The sequence below is a fragment of the Phalacrocorax carbo genome, chromosome 2, assembly GCF_963921805.1.
Source record: "Phalacrocorax carbo chromosome 2, bPhaCar2.1, whole genome shotgun sequence".
Taxonomy (NCBI): Eukaryota; Metazoa; Chordata; class Aves; order Suliformes; family Phalacrocoracidae; genus Phalacrocorax; species Phalacrocorax carbo.
In genome coordinates, this window is record NC_087514.1 from 41,103,900 (window position 1) to 41,123,360 (window position 19,461).

At 45.6% G+C, this 19,461-nt stretch overlaps 1 protein-coding gene and 1 long non-coding RNA gene across 5 annotated transcripts in view; both read right to left on the reverse strand.

Annotated features, from left to right (window-relative positions):
- Positions 1–1,067: 1,067 nt before the first annotated feature.
- LOC135311911 (uncharacterized) lies at positions 1,068–11,013 on the reverse strand. Of its 4 annotated transcripts, none has more exons than XR_010371457.1 (4): positions 10,719–11,013; positions 5,599–5,660; positions 4,924–5,268; positions 1,068–3,755 (listed from the first exon to the last, which is right to left on the reverse strand). It is a non-coding gene; the product is annotated as an uncharacterized LOC135311911 (long non-coding RNA). The 4 variants fall into 4 exon arrangements; XR_010371455.1 differs by lacking the exon at positions 10,719–11,013 and adding an exon at positions 9,548–10,067; XR_010371456.1 differs by lacking the exon at positions 10,719–11,013 and adding an exon at positions 9,304–10,067.
- A 6,019-nt stretch (positions 11,014–17,032) lies between these two features.
- Positions 17,033–19,461, reverse strand: part of RAB2A (RAB2A, member RAS oncogene family) — a 45,398-nt gene continuing 42,969 nt past the window's right edge. The window contains exon 9 of the mRNA XM_064442656.1: positions 17,033–18,660. Coding sequence (XP_064298726.1) covers positions 18,565–18,660 — 96 coding nt within the window. The 3' untranslated portion in view covers positions 17,033–18,564. The remainder of the gene's footprint in view (positions 18,661–19,461) is intronic.

Consider the following 19,461-nt stretch of genomic DNA (forward strand, 5'->3'; position numbering starts at 1 on the left):
ACTCATTCTGAGACCAACTGCCAGCAGCCTCGCTGCTCCCCCTAGAAACTTGTTTCAGTTTCTTGTTGAGCAGAAATCAGATTGCAAAGCTTCTGAGCATGAAAAGCGTTTAAAGAATATCGTGGTGACAGCGTAAGGCAATCAAAGAAACGCAGCGTTTCTTTAAAAAAAGAAGTGTATCAGCATGGCACCAGCAAGGAGGGGGGGCACGTGTAGGTACTTGGTTAAATGTTTGTTCCAAGGCAAAAAATCCCGCCCCGGTCTCCAGCGCACGCCTCCTGCTGAAGGCACCGAACCAGCTCCCTGGGTCCTGTAAATCATCCTCAGGCCACGGCCTACGAAATCAGCTGGCTTACGACTCGGGTAATAAAAATGTGAAGGGAGTCTCCCAACGTTTTCCAATGCTAGAAGAAACAGAATCCGCAAATGGCACTTTCAGAGAACGGGGAGGACTGCGGCCGCTCTCCAACTCCTCAGCAGCGACAGGAAAGGGAGGGCAGGGAAAAGCGCGGGAGGGGTTTCACCACCCCGAAGTGGGACACAGCCCTGGTGCGGCACTGGTTCGCACACATGCATACCCCAGGGTGGTACCAGACATGGATGAAATACATCATTGCGTGGCTGCTACGGAGGAAGAAGTTTTGAAACCTTAACTCGTGCTTCAACCAGTCCCTAAGGAGAAGGTCGTAACTCCCAGAGTTATCAACAAGCACTTTGCAGCTCCGCAGGAGTGAGGGAACGGCAGCATGGCAGCCTTCGTGATTAACCTTATTGGTAACAGCTTATTAAAATATCCAAGAGATGACAGGGATGAAAATTCACTGGTAGCCGCCCAACCCTTTGTACGCTGTCGGGACGAAGCGATCCATCTGATGCAGGCAGCCATTTGGCTCACAGATTAGAAAGAATTTGCATGAACGGCTGAGAATTTTGACAGCAGTTGCGGAGCAGGGGTATGCGCACCAACAAAACCCGAACCAATTGCTACACTTTGCCTAGCCAGGTGAAGTTTCAAGGTGGGGATAGTTCGTACGAAGCTGAGCAAGTCACTGTGTGCGACAGGCATAATTACGCAGAGATAAGTTAATGCACTCCACAAGAAGCACAGCACAGAGGTTGCCAAGCGGCATTTACATCTGTTTTAAAACAGCAGTATTACAAAATGCAAATTATCTAGTATCACATGAAAATACAAGGGAAGGTTATTTATTCAGCAGACTTTGAATAACCAGCATCTGTTTTAAAAGGCAGGTATAGCAAAATGTGATCTTAAGGTCTAGCTGCTGTCCCTTCCGAAGGCAGCTGATGACACCTCTCGATGCCGAGTCCCCACACAAGCCGTGTGCAGGTAGCCCGTCGGGCCGCAGGGCCCCGGCAGTCTGTGCCTCGTTTCTGACAACCCCGTCCAGGTGTCTGGCATGTTTGAAAGCTGCTAACGCCGAGGACTGTGCACAGCGAGCTCAGAGCAACCCACCCTGCCCGAGAAAAGCTCCGCTGGGTTCCTCCGTTTCCTCACCACCCGCTCAGCATGGCGACGGTCCAAGCCCTGCATCGGTCCCAAGAGACAGCACTTGTGCTTCTGCCAGACCCTCCGGCTGGCTTCTTCCAAAAGGCTTTTCTTGCTTTGATGAAGGAACTCGCAGCTCCCCCGGAAATTCTGTACTGGTGTACCCAAACCCCAACACCTTCTCATCTCATAGCCTTTCCTTTCTTTTACTTCTCTTTGTGCAAGGAGGGATGTGAAGCTGTACCAGGAGCCCAAGCCTGTGCTTGGAGTAGCTGCCTTTCAGGCACTCCGGTCCATGGCCTCAAACAAACTAAGGCATCATGTTTTCTCCCCGAACTGGTGGGAAGTGGCTCCGAAATCACACTACCCTGACACATACTCACGTTTTATTCATCTCTGAACGTTGTTTCAGCCAAATGAAGTGAAAAAAGACAAATGGTTTCTTTTTCTTTCACAAGTGAAAGTTTTACTCAAAGTTTCTCAAAAATTAGGCAGCAATGGAAGCACACCAGACTGAGAAGGTACGGTGGCCAAAAGGGGCGCAGACGGTAACCATGTGCCATACGCTAAACCAATACTCCTTTTTTAGAAGAAATTGTTCACCAATGTACAGTGTGCTGAAATACTGAGAGCACGTGCATTTTGGTCAGGACCAGGAAGCAGTAGACTTGTATCAGAAAGAACAACCTTCACGACTTCAGCTGAAAAGCTAAAAGCATCAGGAATACAAGTGCTGCAAGGAGCCACCCTGTGGCACCAGCAAGCTAAGGGAGCAGAGGGCAAGCCAGGGTAGGCAGTTGTGTGCGTTGACTTTTTTTTTCTTTTTTTTTGAAACTCAAGCCAGCGGGAGTGACAAAAGCTGGAACTGGCCCAAACAGCCACTTCTGTGGCAGGGAACTCCTTAACTGAAGAACTGAAGCAGAAAAGCAGAGGGGCAGCAAGCTCCGGGAGCTCATGTCCACACGCCACTCACCTGCCAGGTCTTATAGGGGCAAAGCTCTCTGAAGGACGTCAGCATCCCCCGCTGCCTCACCCTCGGGAAACCAACAGCGACAAGGAGAATTAACACTACTCACAAAATTAATTCTTTTCTGTGGAAGTTTTCTGATACAGTAACATCTCTCTGAACAAGGATAACAACATATAGCTCTCTCACAGCTAACTTAAGGACACAACCAAAGACTATAAGGGGGCAATAGGTGGAAATGCCATCTGAGACAGCACACCATGACTGCGGGCTGCGTGGGTGCGTGCACAGTTGTGCGCAGCTGCCCCAAACCTGCCTGCGCTCTCCCGCTCACGTCTCTCAGAAACACTCCCTGGGGCTGCCCCTTACCCATGACAACCCGGACAGCTGGAGGGCAGCACCCACTGGAGTGCCAGCGGCGTGGAGGGGACACACGGATCACTCTCCTTCACAAACAGCCTCACTGTGTAGCGTACTGAAGCAAGAGGCAGGATCGCTCAGCCTTCCATCTAAATACTGATCTAACAGGCCAGTGCCCAACTGCTCGCCTCAGCCCCCCCATTCCCATCATGACTGGAGACAAGACGCTCAGTCAGACAGCCCACCTCTTTAATCGGGAACAGTAGTGAGCTCTTATAAAAATGAGGCAACACTGGGGAACTGACCTACTCCTGAGGACGTTTGCGCTTGGACCATGACATAAATCAACAGTTTCACGGTGGGTTTTGTTTTCACCGTGCAGAAGCAGCATTAAGGACCCCCATTTCCATCTTTGACGGCTCAGCAGAACATGCCTCTTCTTATATGGAGAGACACAGCTATCATGGTGCTGACAATTGCCGACCTTTGTCCTTAATAAATGGAAGGCATCATATCTAAGAGTGAAGTCACGCACCCGGTGAAACTATCAGCTGACATAAAAATACAGCAACTCATCTGCTCAGCAACACAAGCTGCCACCATCATCACTTCCTTCTTACATACAAAGTTCAGTTCACGGGCTCCACCCTGACTCAGAGCCGCCTGTAAAATTGGATCTGACTTGCCGAGAGGTCACGTCTCCTCGCCATGAGCAGGACTTTCCACAGCAGCTATATTTTACCGGAACTTCCCAACGCGCAGCCCGGGGGAGGCAGGGAGGAAGGGAGGGAGGGAAACGCCACTGCAGTCACAGAGTTCACCTGCCGAGGAGGCGAGGCACTGACTTTCATGTTTCCATTCAGCTTTCCTTCAAGACAGATTTTGCAGAGCAGGTACTGAATAACTTGTTCCTTCTGCGGACTGGCAAGTAAGAGTGATCTGTCATGATTATTTCCTGGGTTCGCACACACAAAGAGCACCCAGGTGCGACATTCTCGGGTACGGTCAGAATACCTACGTGTGTAGTTGTTACTTGTTTTAAAATGTGAGGCAATTTAAAACCCACGGCCAAACACACATTTATAATAGCCTTGAAAAACACTTATAAACTTGGTTTTTTGCTACTTACATTCATCGAGAAAAAGATGCGTTTAAAATTGTAACAGTTTAAAGAAACAAATGCAGTAGGTAACGCCTTAAATGTCTTAAGTTTTATGACTTTTCCATGTATTTTTTGGTAAATGCTTCATAAAATTGCAAGTCAACAACAATTAAACCCCCGACCCCATTTACTTATATAGTTAAGTTTGATGTGGTTTCTCTCCGATCCCTTTTCTATCCTGAAAGAGGATGAACTAATAGGATGATACTGTTTTCTCATTAAGCTGAAGTCCACTCCCCTCCCTGCTTGGTAAACGTCTAGGAAGGGGACTGGGAGGGATCTGAAAAGACCATCTGGTCCCCCCCCGCCGCACAAAGACAGGGTAAAGTAACCCCAATCCTCAACAGATGTTTGTCTAACCTGTTCTTAGAAACCCTCTGTGAGCAGATACCCCAGCTTCCTAAGTAGCTTGTTCTGGAATTTCACTGTAACGATTTAAAAGTTGTTGTTGCTTCCCCCCCACTCCTAATATCCAGTTTAAATCATCCTCCCACACTCCTAATATCCAGTGCGAGGCATCTTCACTCTGTACAGATCTGATTTATCCCATCTTTTCCCCCAGAATCTAAAAACAGTTGATCAAACCTCTTTTAACCTTTTACACACTGGAAAATTTATCCAATTCCCTCTAAATATTATATTTCAGGCTCAGGATCCTCCCTTCCTTCACCGTTTCCTTTTATATTCTACTCTTATTTTTTCTTGCCCCATCCTGCACTTTATTTTTCAGCATAGAACATGAAACCAAAGGCAATGCTGCAGTTGAGGCACTTACCAGCACTTAGTGGAGTCATCTTTACATCTTTCTCTATGACTTACATATGCCACCTATTGATAAATCCTAAGAGAGCACTGCATTTTGCAAAAGTGTTGCATTGTCCCTCTCTATTTTGTTAGTGATTCTCTACAAACCCGATAACCACCTACCTTGATTTCTGCAAGAAATTGAAGATTGTTTTAATTGAATTTCACTTCTGCATTTAAGTTCATTTTGATTTCTGAGCTGATCATCCATAGCAGTCTCCATCCTCCTGGCTTGGTGTAATTGAGACATTTCTTATTCTGCATACATCTGCATTGCATCAGTCCATATTCTTCGTGTTTTCTTACGCCACATTTACCACAGTAGTGTCTCGGTGCCTTACAGCAGAGTAATTGGTGACATCTTTTCTGCCTCTCTCCTCCCTCTCTGTCTTTTCCTCCCTCTCTCCAGAAGGGCAAGTGTCGAAAATTTAGTTTCAGAAGGATATAGGGACATCCATAACACTGTACCTTTATAGAGAGGAGAAAACGTAAAATAAATTGTTCCTTTCACTATTTCAGACCCACCCAAGAAAATAGTCTCACATACAGTCAAGTTTAAAGCTTATCAGATTTCTGCCAGGACAGAAGAGCAAAGTTGTCCGCTGTGCTCTTCATTTCATTGGCACAGAACACTGGAAGAGATGGGCTAAAACCAAATATGAATCAATACTGTATGGAAACAGGATAATATGGAGGAAAAGGATAACATGCTCACACCGTAGCCTGCATTGGCACTGTACTGTGGGTCCTGGGTTGTTCAAAAGTACATTCAGCAAACATGTAAAGGCTTAAACTTACTGGTACGATCTTCACAGTTTCTCACAATCCAGACAAACACGCCTCCCTTGCACAGCACTCCACTGCAAGAAAAAAAAGCAATTGCCTGGCTAAGAAGAGTTTGATCATCAAAGTATTTAAAACAACGCACTGTTAATTGAATCTTACAAATATTAAGTGTAAACTGAATTTAACAAAACGTACTCTGATAATACCAGCTTACAGATAGAGGAACACCTCACTTCACATATTTCATAGGAGAAACGTTAGATCTGATTCCACGAGATGCTGCGTATTGTCATTCGCGCTGACGTGGAAGTAGAGGTGTTCAATACCGCTGAGTGCCAATGGTGAAGGAATTCATCTAGAGCCACAGGTCAGTGTTAAAAGCATCACCACCAGCAGCAGCAGACACCTCATTTCGTACCCCTCCATTCTACACCTTTTCTGCTTCTGTCTTGTGTAAATAGCTAAAAAATTTGCCTTACCCTTAAAGAGGAACGCTTCAGCTCTGCAGCGCTGAGGCAGCTCCCCTGGAAACCTGCCAGAAACTCACCTTTTCGATGCCCAAGTTTGTTTATACTTTGGATATCACAATCAACTTACACGATCATTATATTTATTGTACATTCTTGGCAGATGGACGGGACCTGCTTATTTCAGTTAAGGCAGGAAGACCTCATGTCTTCACCTTGTGGTGGCAGAGGAGGGAGAGGATGTGCGCTGCATCTGTAACCCTACAGGTAACACTTTGCAGGCCGCACACTAAGAATGGCTGCACCGAACGGTGCAACTTTTAAGCAATGGACCAACTCTTTTCACTCTTAAAAAATGCAAGCCAGAACATGCTGGTTTTTTTGCACTGAGAGCACAGACCACTGCTATCAAGATCACAGATCAAGTGGTATCTCACAGATATCACTGCTTCTAAACTGGCAGGATTTTACTTCACCCTCTTCTACAGCTTCACAGAAAAGATGTAAAACAGTTGCTAGAAGATAAAGACAACAGATACAGTAGCACTGATATTTACTGTTTAATCTTTGGTGTAGTAGGTTACCAACCTGACGTTTGGGTCAGAACACTGTGTACGCTGTCAGGTTTTTGTATTCAATAAATTATCTACAGCACGCCATGGCCACCTTGCATTCTGTAGGGAAACAAGGAAGGCTGGCAAGGGAGCTAAAAAGCCCAAACAAGGTGGCAGCCTTATTCGTGCCAACTTCTTAGAAACCGAGTTTCATGACATATAAAAGCTTAAAAAATTTAAGTTACATTTGCTGTTGCATGACCACTGTAAGTTGATGGGCTAAATTATATATAAGGAAGCTCCCCAAAACATTTACATGTCAATGAAACAACGTAAGTAAAAGGTAGATATCTTAATACTTTGGCCAAGTGACCAAAACCCTCCTACATTTGTAGGTTAGTCTGAAACGCAGGTAGTTCTCAGGGCCTGGATGAAAGGGAATTGCAGCAGGATGGAGGGAGGAGCAGGAAAAGGCCACTTCCACCTGGAGCTGCTTTTTATAAGCCTCCTCACTACCAAAAAGGCAATCCCAGTGCTTACAAGGATTGCCCCGTGGGAGCCCTGCTGACAAAAGCACACATACATGGTTTATTCTTGATCCTGAGGAAAAAAAACCAGGAGAGCCTTCAGAGGAATAACGAGAGGGATCATCTGTTCAGTTCAATGCGCTGGAAAGACATTTTTCTGTCACAACTCTTCACAGAGGTTTAAGGCTAGCAAGCCGCAGATTCCCAAACACAGAAGCAGCAGCAGTTGTTGCAATAAAAGGATCAGTGTACCTGGGCTTCAGATTTTTGTCAAGCAGAAAATATAATTATACTCCGAAGTTCTCCAGCGCCAAAGACAGCAGCACATCTAATGCTTTATGCTGTCCTAGGTCTTTTTTACATGTTTATACAAAGGCACAACGGTATCGGAAGGGTTATCATCAAAGCCACTAGGTCCTTAAACTTTCCTACCAATCCCTAGAAACAATCTACCAAAAAAAAAAACCACCACACACACACACACACAAAAGTACTGAAAAAATTACAGGCGATACACATTTTTAAACCCTCACTGTTCTTTCCCCTAGTCTAAATGCCATAAAATCCCCATGGCTTTAAATGCTGTAAGAATTTTAAGCCTATCACTCACCTCAAATCATAAGTTTTACTACACATTTTTCACCCCCTTTAAAAACGAAAACCCAGATTCAGCTTTTAGCAGAAGTGAGACTATTGCTTCACCATGATTAGATATAAGCAAAGGAAAACAAACAAACGAACTTGGGGCCTAATGTTGTCGACATTTGTTCCATACACAGCGCTTTACTCAGTACCCCTCAGCACTAGCACACGTGGTGGTTTTGCCAGATCATGGCCTTGTTTTAGTATAACACAATCAAGATAATTTTTACAAGGTCAGAAAGTTGGAATAAGAGGAAACAAAACCCAGGCCAGTTGTGTCTGGAATCAATTAGGCTTATGTGCTTTTCAGATGCTGCTTGTCTTTCTATTAAATAGATTTCGGTGTATACATACTATTAGTGTGTACCTAAAGGTACGCATTGCAATGCATTTCTCCATTTATTTAAACCCACCTAAACTAGGGACACCAGGAGGTCAGAAAAAAGGAGAAGAGGTGTTCATCTGTGAGCGTTGAAACGGTTTCGCTTTGAGTTTGCAGTTGTTATCTGCCTCCTCAATGACAAACTACTCAGAAGGGCCAAACGTCCAGGCATGCCTGTGGTGGGCTCTACCCGTCCAAAAAGCAAATTAAAACTGAAGGAGTTGTCCAGGCAAATACCGACTATGCCCACTGCCAACTTCTAAGCACGTCCCTGGGTGTTAAGATTTAGAGCAATAAGAAACGGGTATTTTATCTCTGTAAGATGAAACTTTACTGTCAAAGCATCGTATTTAGTAAGGAATCATCCACACAAGACTTTAATTAACGAAAAGTTGACTTTATGGGGAATTCCCGTTTTCTCTATGATTTTTTTTTTCTCTAGATGAGGCCAGTCTTGATCATACTAAAATTAACGCCTTTATCAGTACAGAAGGCATGTGCAGAGAGATAAAACCCAGAGAGATTGTTGCTGCATTCACAAGTAAAATAGGTGACGGTAAAAATGTTTACTTGTTGCTAATGCTGTGAAAAAAATTTACAGGCATCGAAGTTCAATTGTCTAACCAATTAAAGATCAAAATATTTACCTCACTGCTTCTTTTTTCACCTTCATTTTGCCAAGTACAAAAATAAAGTGAAAGAAAGCGTTCTTCCTCCACTGTGGTAACTTTTCAGTGTAATAAGTTGAAATTATTTCGGGGATAGCATTATAAATAGTAAAATGCAGTGAGAGAAGTTAAACCCCTCAACTTTCCTATTACTTTTCTAAGCAGAATAGCTATGTTGTGTCTTCACTGTAAATAGCCAGTCGCAGAGCTGGCTTGGTACACCAGCCAGGCCAGCAAGGCTTCAGCTGGAGCTGGGTCAGAGGAGGGACTCTGGGACGGGCTCCAGGCAGCTTCTGCGGGGGAAGGAAGGGGGGGCCGCAGGCTGGGCTGCCCTTGCAGTGACCACAAGAAACCCTGCACCAGGTTGCAGGGAATAGTTTTACTGCTGAAGTCACTCCTCACACAGCCCTCCCACGTCTCCTTGCACTCACAGAGCCGCGTGGCTCCACGCTGACGCAGCAAGGGGAGAACGCTCACCGCCAGCGAGGCTGCGTGCAGCAAGCGTTCGCTGGAACAGGCAAATGCAGCAGCAAGGAAAGTCCCCCGGGATGGTCTGAAGAAGCGGCCTGGCTTCAATGTGCCACCAGCTGCCGCGGCTGTTGTAACGCCAGGGGATCGGGCGCCGTGTACAAAGCGCGGACCTCACTTCGCGCCCCTTCCTCTCGGTTCGGAGCGGGCGCCTCACGCCTCTCGGCGCTCGGGCTCCAGCAGGAAATCTCACCTTTTAAGGGTCAACCTTCTTTGCCGGCCTGAGCTTTGGGCGCGCTCCTGCGCAGCGCCCTTGGAGGCGCGAGCCACGCGTCGCCTCCCGGCGGGCTCGGCTTAACCAGGCCCGAAACCTCGGGCCGTTCCCTCGAGCTACCGCTACCTGTCACAGAAACCGCCGCGGGACGCCCAGCCAGGCTTGTGCGGGCGCCGCGGGCACAGGCCGACGCAGCGCCTCGGGGGGATCCGGGAACAGATCGGGGAAGGGGTCCCGAAGATCCCGCCCCGGCCTCAGCCGAGGGTCACCGCCAGCCAGCCGCCCCGGGTCACCCCCTCACAGGGCCGCGGCCCGGCGCGCCGGTGCCCACGCGCCCGCGCTGCTCGGAGCGGCCCCTTGGGGCGGCGGGGACCGGCCAGCAGCTGGGGACGGGGGATCCGCGTGGGGGGTGGGGTGGTGTAAATGGCGGCCCCTCCCCCCCGCGGGCCCGAGGTTGCCGTGGCGACGGCCGCGCTCAGGCCCCGGGCCACTCCCCATCCCCCCCAGGGCTGCGAGGGAGGCACCGGCCCGGTACGGCCCGCCCCTCCCCCCCGGGGAACCCCCGCCCCGCCCAACCCCTCCCGCCGCTACGGTCGCGGGGGCGGCCGCCCCTCCCCCCCCGACTCCGCCCGACGTCACCGCGGCCGGGCTTTCCTTCCCCTGACGGTGGCTGCCCGGCCGCGCTGATTGGGCACGGCCGCCGGCCAATGACAAGCGCCGCCCCCTCAATCGCGTCCCGCCCCCCTCCCTCCACCAGCACCCTTCCCCCCATACCGGTACCGCCGCGGAGTGGAGCGTGGTGGGTGCTGGCCTGTCCCCTCCGCTCCCGGCGCGGGGAGCGACCCGGCCCGGCTGCCCCAGCCCGCCGCGGCCGGGCGGGAGGGCCTCGGGGGCCCCTTGCCGAGACCCGGCGGGACGCCCCATCAGGGCCGGACTCCGTTGGGGCAGCCGCATGCGGGGCCTGCTGCCGCTCCCGCACCCGTTTAACTCAAGCCCCCACGTAGACTTATTTATTTCGGTTTAATAGGTATTTATGGTACGTTAGTCTGGGCCTGTTCCTAATCAGTCCGAGCTAAACCCAAACAACGCAGTTTTACATCAGCCCCAGAGCAACCACGGAGGCCTCAGGCCCAACGGAACAGGTTTTTACCTCACGCCTGCGGCTGCACCGGCCTCGGCTGCGGAGTGGGCAAGGCCCGGTGCACCAGGGTGGCTGGCCGATGGCTCAGCTTGGGCTGCGGTGTTCTGGCCTCCCGCCATCCCCACCGCACTAACTGCTGTCACACTGGCAAAGGTGAAAGTGTGAAGCACAACAGCCTTCCCCAGCGGCAGGGAGAAAGGGGAAGTTAGGCACGTGGATATTGGGGTAGGCTTTTTTTAATTTTCTGTCCTGGCTTATGGTAGTCGGGAGCACATGGTCGTCGTAACAAGCCACAGCGCTGGGAGGAAGAATTACCTCATGAAATTGCAAGCGCTTTCCAAGCAAAGGTGGAGTCTGGAGCAAACAGCAGATCCAGCTGATAGTGGCTGATAAGCCTGGGGAGTATCGCATTGCTGCTTTGCATACCTCAAAGAGAGCCTAGGTCCTTGTGAAGCAGGAAGAGACAGCTCTAACCGACTGGCTCCCAGCACCCAGATAACAACAGAGGTCTCCACCTTCCTGCAGCAAGCACACTTCTTCCTTGGCTCACGAGGCAATAGTTTCAGTAGCAGCTTTTCCTTTACTGCAACCCTAAATGGATCCTCTTTGCATTTGATGGGCAACGCTAACTTTAGAACTTAAGAGCTATTCTGACATTGAACTGCTTTGCACCTTGCATAGCAACTGCATTAAACTGGAAAGCCAGTAGGACGGAATAAAGTTACATACACCTTCAAAATAAAGCCCAAAACAAACAAAAAACCTCCACTGCTCGGATGGCGCTCAGCCAAAAAAATTTGCTGAGCAGCAACTACATTTTTTTTGTGTTTGTACTGAAGCCTTTCTGCTGCCAGCAGATGACTGAGGAGAGAGAGTGTAGTGGCCTCCCCACAGGCCTGTCAGTAAGGCAAACCTTCAGCCTAGCGCTCCGTGCCCAGGGTTCGTACTGCCAGCTGTGGCTATCCAGCCTTCTGCAGCACGCCTACACCAGGCACAGCTCAGCCAGCTTCCTCACGCGTCCTGTACCTCTCCCGCACCCTCAGCAGAGCTAAATAGGTGGGTCTGTGACCAACTACCTATATGTTAAATTTATATAGTAGCATCGTTATAAGGAAACATCACTTCGTCCAAAGCGGACAAACTAAAGCTTTTTTAACCAGTGACAGTTAATAAAGCTCTTACATTCCCTATTCTTCTGAAAATATGCTGCTCCTTTCCTTGAATCATTCCCCCTAAACAGACACACACCCCCAAAACAACTAGGAAAGGAAAAGGTGGGAGAAGTAACAAAAAGGAAGAGAAGATGTGAAGAAATATACAAGAAACAAGACACAGAGCTTTGGAGACTGGAAATAAAACAGACTGAGACCTGGATAGGAATCCAGAGAAAATGCCGAAGTATTAATTTCTGGTGCACGGTGGTCAGTCCTGCAGGCCAATGCTGTGACATAACTGTATAAGCTAGATTTTCTTCAGTGGTAATGATGCCCTTTTCTTTGAAGTTACATGGCTTTATATAAAGACACCTCAGTCAGAATTGCAATACTGCAGCTATTTTACTTCACAAACTTCATTTCTGCTTCATAGAAACAGCTGTGGGAGGCACCGCAGGCATTTTAGTTACTGTCCAAGAATGTTTTACTTGGGAGATCAGAATTGAACCACATGAGGCAAGGAGAATCTGCACAGCCTGCCCGCGAAATTTTTGTACACCACTGATGCTGACAGACCTTCGTCGGTGACCAGTTAGTTTAGGTATGTCAGTCACACTTTGCTTAGAGGTGCTGGGTTAGCTCTCAGGGATACCAGAAACAAATTCTTTTTTGTCCTGGTATTCTCCGTCTCGAGTACGTTTGACATGAACCTAACCAGCAACCCACAAGTAAGGTCCTCACAAATTAAAATATCATAGAAAAAAAAGCCTGCTTCCAACTCCATTCAAGACAAAGCTTTTCTGCATTTGCATACAGTGATCCCAGACAGGTATTTTTTGAGCCAGCACTTAACAAGTTAATTTCCCCCAGGCCCTCCACTGCTGTTCTGTTCCCACCTGTCCTCCTTAAAGCACACACACACGTCCTCAAATTCTGGAAGCCGCCTCAGCTCTGGTCCTAGCAGTGCCAGCACCCACCTGGCAATAGGGCGCCCAAATTTAAAAGCTCCTTCCTCACAGCCAGCCCAGCGCTACGCTTCTCGAGCAGGAGCAGCAGCGCCTTCCCAGACGTAGGTGGCAGCGTTCAGCTGCCGGGTAGCGCTTCCTAAACCAACAGCCTTCATGGGAGACAGCCAGCAACCCCATGGGTTTTTGCCTTCCTCAGTACCCTTGTTATTTAACTGTTTTCTAAGTCGCATTATTTCAAACATTTCATGCATCTGAAAATGTTTTCCCAAGCCACAAATCTGAGAGCATCCTGTTTACTTGGCTATTTTCACCTGGATGATGTTAAATTGACAATTGGTAGAATTGTACCTTGGTCTCTTCTGAGCTGGCCTCTCGCTTAGGGATTTTCTTGCCTTCCAGTATTTTATGTGTAACTCTAGGAAAAGTAAACAGTCAGTTTCAGTTAGTCTGACACATGGTACTGGGCTTCGCTTAAGTAAGAAAGGCTGATTAGAGCCTGCTATAATTTACACCAAATGTACGCTAGTCCCAACCATCAGCAAGATTCTGCCCAATATAAACATTTATCCCTCTGACTCTTTAAAGAAGGTCGTAACTATGCTGCGAGTGGAAGAAAACACAGAGAACATTAATCCACTGATTCATCAACATTCATGCTGCCATGGACAATTTCACAAGAACTGTAATTCCGGATAGGAATTTAAATGGCTGTACAGACAGTGTAGTAGACTGGCCTCTAAACAGGCTTCCAAACAGATTTTCCCTATGCCTTATTTCACCTCTACGTCACACAGTTAAATCCCATGTCTGAGTATCAGATAAGCATTCCAGTTTATTTGTCAGAACAAGTTTTTGGAAATGCTCACCACCATGACAGGGGGAGTTGCAGTACTGAAGGTTGCAACCAAACACAACTTTTTAAAAACTTATTTTTAAGTGAACAGTGTACCTGAGAGTATAGACTAGTAATTTCTTTGATCAGCGCTCCCATGACAACAGCATACATTGTTAGACTGGGGCACAACTGACTGCGGAGATGCTGGTTTTGCCTTCTCCAGCTTGGATCCCCCGCGGTAAGGCCGCTCCAGCAACAATCTCCTTCCTCAAGCCAATCCTAAAGCAGGAATGCTCCCCCCACCTCCTCCAGCTGCTAGGCAAAGAATAAACTTTCAGCGCCGCCCCTCCTTTATTGGAAGGGGAATAGGGTAATACGCTGTAATTGGTTTTCCATGTTTGCCAAGAGTCTGTTTCCTCTTATCATCCGCAATATTTAACATAAGTCTTGTAATAGTTCCAAAAATAATAAAATCTGTCCCAAGAATAAAAATGATAGATCCACAACATGCTGCTCTTTTGTCATGGTCTTGGTTTCGTAACATTCTGTTAGTAGTTTTTATTGCCTAATGTTGTGGTTTCTTTCATATGCAGCAGACCCAGTAAAGACATTTCATCAGCTACTTACACAGCAGCAGCCTGGATTATTTACAAATGGAGATTTCAGTACCGTATTAAAATAAATCACCACTGCATACTGTTAAAGTCACACTGCAGTCATATGGCAGAAGAAAACCCAGGATTCTAAGGGGAGGAACATTAAGTTTATACAAATCACAAGTATGATACCAGCAAACAAATTTATTACGATATCCAAATAAAACCTGTCAGCCCTCCTTCTTCTCCCCTACCACCTCCCATGCAATAGTAGAAGAGGAATAGGCAAATTATATCCCCCCCCCACATGCAAAACAGCACACGCGGTATGTGTAACGAGTAACAGGACCCATGCAATGCTTCCGTCATGATTTTGCATCATGCAGCAAGCCAGTACATCCCTCTCTCCCGCTGCCCCACCCTTCCATCCCCAAAGCAGTGCCCCATGTTGGGCAAACTCCCTCACGCGTAGCCGTAACATATGTGGAGCAGTGAAGACTGAGAGCAGCACTTTGCTCGCCGGACTCAGTTTGAATGAAAGACTACCACAACAGGCAAGACAAAAAAGGAGGTAATACACAAGAGAAACTTGATTTAGGTGGGGTGGGGAGGAGCCCCACAAACAAAAAAACCCAGAAGAAAGCTGTAGGACAATCAGTAGCATCAAAAGAGTAGACCATACAGAGGACTCACCATCTCAGGCTTCAGCATTTACAAAAGCAACACCCCACTGGTAACAACATTGAGAAAAATGCAGGCACACTGGGGTGCCCTCATTTCAAATGATTACTTAAAGAAATCCTTTAATGCCCCAAAATAGTCTTATAATATTTCTAAGTTTTTTTAATACCCATTTTTCACTCAGATTCAGTTTAACTGTAACTTAGAGCCCGGTAAGAGGTTCTCCTTTCTTTCCAAGAACAGAATTAGTGCTTTAACAGTCACAGGCAAACTCTTAAGGCAGAAACAACTTTCCCAAGTTAAATGCACACCATTGAGCCTAAAACTAATCTGTCCCTTCTAACCCCACCAATATATGAATACTGCAGTTGAAGGCTCTTCAACTAGTCAGCAACATGATGAACCAAGTGTCACAGGAAGTATACCGCAGCAGAATGGAGACCTCTCTGGAGCAGGGAATAGAGCGCTCTCCTCCTGCTAGGGGCTTCAGCCAGCCTCGCATGATTTTAGCTTACCATGTTTTGGCAGTCATTTACCTTAAGTCACAGCTGAGTCTGATCTTGCACAAAAATAAATCAGAATGATTGAAGCCAACAGAAACACACATATACAAGATTGAGGGGCATTGTTAATCTTCCTTAAATGACTGCCAAAGTTCCTGGAGCATCTCATTTTAAGTAGAAATGAGAGAGACAAGTCTTAAAATCATGCTTGGAGGATTTGTCACTCCAAATTTACTCTTTTATAAATTAACTATGTTTTTTTTACCATATGCTAAACTGGGAGTACAGGGAAACTGCACTGTGGTATGATTTTTCAGTATCAATGGTAGTCTTACATTACATATAACAGCTGTACAAGTTGCTGAGGAATAATGAAATGTTTTAATTCTTTGGTTATGAAAATGCAACCAATAAAAGCAACTGGAATTGAACACAAAAGGTAGGCAAGTTATCAGTCATGTACAAGTAAAACTGAAACCTGTGAAAGAACCTTGTAAAGCACAGGCTCTAGAAGCAAAGCCTGCAGCTAGGTTCTGTGCTATATAATTTTCAAACTCTAATAGTATAAAATAGAATCAGTGGCTTCTCAAAAAAAACCAACCAAACAAAACCAGACACACATAAAAAAAACAAACCAAAAAAACCCACCCAACAGAAAAACCCAACACTAAAATATACAGCCTTCTAACTGGCAACAAAAGGCGTATGCATGCAGAAAGCTTGTGACAAAGAGCCAGGCAAAATGCAAGGAAACTTCAGTTTTGCTCCAGTTCCTCTTTGAAAGTACCAAGTTTGCACAGTATAAGGCTGGCATGTAAGCCAGGACCAAAAAAAATCAATATGCACACCTGACTACAGTAAGTCACGGCACATTCCTCCTGCCCTTTACACCCCCACCCCACCCCCGAAAAATGCTGGTGGCTCTTTGCTGTAATAGCCCTAGATTCTGGTCACTTCTATACATCTTCCATGCTTTCAGAAAATGAGCGGCTGTCAGAAGCTTTAGCTTTGTAAATCATTACCACTTAAAAGAGCATGCATTTTTGTTCTTCTGAGGATACAAATTCCCCTCCTCTGCTCCCTTAACAGGGGCGATTTTTACAGCTAGGAGAGTTACTCCCATCTGTAATGTAGCTGAGGCTGCTATATCAGGGCATGCTTTTCTCCCATCTCAAGCAACTGAGTTTCTGCAGTGTTGCCAGTTCCAAAAAATCTTCAAGCAGTTAATTCAAGCAAGTGCTCTTGTTCGTTCATTCCTTCTTGTGAGCATCTAGTTACCACAAGCCCGTTTTCCTTCACCATCAATGCAATTCAGTCCTACAGTTTTACTGTCATGCAGCACAATTTTCAAACTTCAACTGAAACAAGAAGTGTTTGTGTTTTATAAATGCGAAGATCATATAATTAACAGTTAATAGCTGAAAGTATGTAAATGACGTACCCTCTTAAGAATTTAAATAGTTGAAAAAGTTACATTGCATTGCTTGTAACGCTCCTGAATGTGGAAGAAAGGTCTGAGGTTGGCAACTAATGCAAATCCTCATCGGTTGTCCCTTCCCCCAGATATAAACAAAAGGTTCCACAGGTTTTTTTTTTAAACTTTATTTAATCTCAGAACCACTGCTATGTTACACCCGTCAGGCTGAAGTTTATTCACTTCCGATGTTGAAGTTCTGACAATAAGAATGGATGACACAAGGATCCATGTCCCCCAGCGCTGTGTTGCAGTCAGTATTGGTCCAGTAAGACAAAAGTTTTGCAGTCACGCCCCCCCCCTTTTTTAATACATGAAGCATGGCCTAGCATTAGCATCACCCTTTTATCTGCAATTTATATAAATAGGATGAGGTGGAAACTCAGTTGTTTCCTTATTCGTAGGAAAAGTGACATGAATATTCTGTACTTGAACAAATAAACACTTAAACACAGGATTTTGTTTAGCACTGTTGCAACCCTTTCATTTGAGGCAAAACATTCCCCCCTGCCCGACCACCACCGTAATAAGTACCAAAGCATTTCTAGTTTTGAATTTCATCAAGATTTCCAAAGTGGCAGATTTTATTTTCACACCCTCTTCACAATAGACAAGATGCTTACCATATATTTAGGATTACAAGTTGTCACTAAAAGAAAACTTTACACAACCACTGTACATTTAGGTTGGAAAACTGTCCTTGCATGAAAAATATACCTAGAAATCAAGTGGTAAACAAGAAAAAACCATTAAGAAAAGATTAACATTTTTATAATGTGCCATTTTAAATTTATCAACTCCTCCTCTATTTGTCATTCATACTCTGTTTTTACCTATAGTATTCGTTAAGGCAAACAGCTAATCCATTTCTGAAGAGGTGCTGTGGAAATTGTGGACAAACAGCAAACACTTGGCATTAAAATAGATATCACGTATGTAGCCTCTAGTAATATACATTAAGCATTTCTCTTGGACTTCAGGATAATGACAGGGGAGGATGAACATGCTAACAATGTCAAAAAGGCTTAAAATTTAGCGTCCAAGCAACTTCTATTAATGCTTCTGTAGTTTTCAAGCTCTAAGTAGTATAGAATTTATGCAAATGCATTAAAGAATTCTAGCTTGGCAAGTACACCCAAGCAGGTTATTAAACTATATATACAGAAAGTGATAAATACAGAATTAAAAGAGTCCTTCCGCTTTTCTTTATAGCCTTGAAAATCGACAAAAAACTTGAGGACAGCTCTACAATATTAAACATTAGGTAACCGCAGGAGCTGGGAAACCTAACTACACAAACTGATTAAAATACTCAGATGACTTCGTAGTGTTTAATACAATTCAGTTCGTAGTCAAGGGCACAAGACAACATTTAACAAAAATAATCACATCAATTGACTTAGAAATCAAATGTAAATAGATATGAATACAATCTCCAAAATCTGTCTTTAAGTGAACATTAACCATTTATTCAAAGTTATACAAGAATTTGAAGGATAAAGTCTTCTTCTGCAACAGGAAACTGACTTACAAGTTTCATGTCTCAGTTGAATTGAAGTGGAGGCGAGCAGGGCGGAGGGGGAGGGAAGGGTGAACAAACAAGTTAGTAGGCCCCATCCAGGCAGCTAGAAAGTAAAAACAGGCTCAACAGCAGCCTCCTCCAGCTTGTTGTCCTCCCTGATTGCCTGCAAGTGTTGCGTTAGTAGCCGCGTGTTGAGGGCCAATTTTTATGCCATTTGCCTGAAATGAAGTTTAATACACAGTGTAAATATTTTAGAACCCTAATATACTTGAAAAGCTTTTTTAGAAGATCATATAGCAAGTTCTCTTAGCGTGTGTAATAAATATAGCAAAGTTTATATATTTCTTCTAGCAACATGTCTTCCTTTAGATTTAATCACCGAAGATGCTTTCCTTCTCATTTAAACTTTATCCCTGTGTTAAATCCTGTACCTTAAACTTCTAATGCAAGAACACAGAGCAAGAGTTGTATTTAAATACTACTTGGCATAAAGCTTTAAAAATACATAGCATTTGCTAGGAACGCATAACCTCTCCCCTCTCACCAAAATCTCCATTAGTTTAATAGTTTAATATAAAACTTTTCCTCTCTAGACAGCATTTCTTTCTGTGTTGAATCAGCTGTAGAGGCTAAGGGCATACGAGTGTTCTGTGTCATCAATAATTTCTATGATCCCGAAAGACATGGCTACTTGCCAAGAACCCACACACAGCGTAGCTCTTTCATTCATCAAAATCACACTTATATCTTAACCCTCACTCCCTCAAGTGGATTTTACCTAAAAATACAGCACTTTTCTCAAAGTAATACAGTAGCTTCAGAAATTAAGCTCTTAAGGAAACTTTGTGTCACAGTAAATCTCAGATTTATAGTGCTTGGCAGTTGTTCTGCAACAGTAGTAGCCTTGGGGTTTCTGGCACTAGCTCAGTATTGACAGCAGCTGATGTGGTTTCTTTTCGCTCTTTGACTCCTCTTTAATAAAAAGCATGCCCTATGGCTCATTGGTTTTGCCCCCTCTG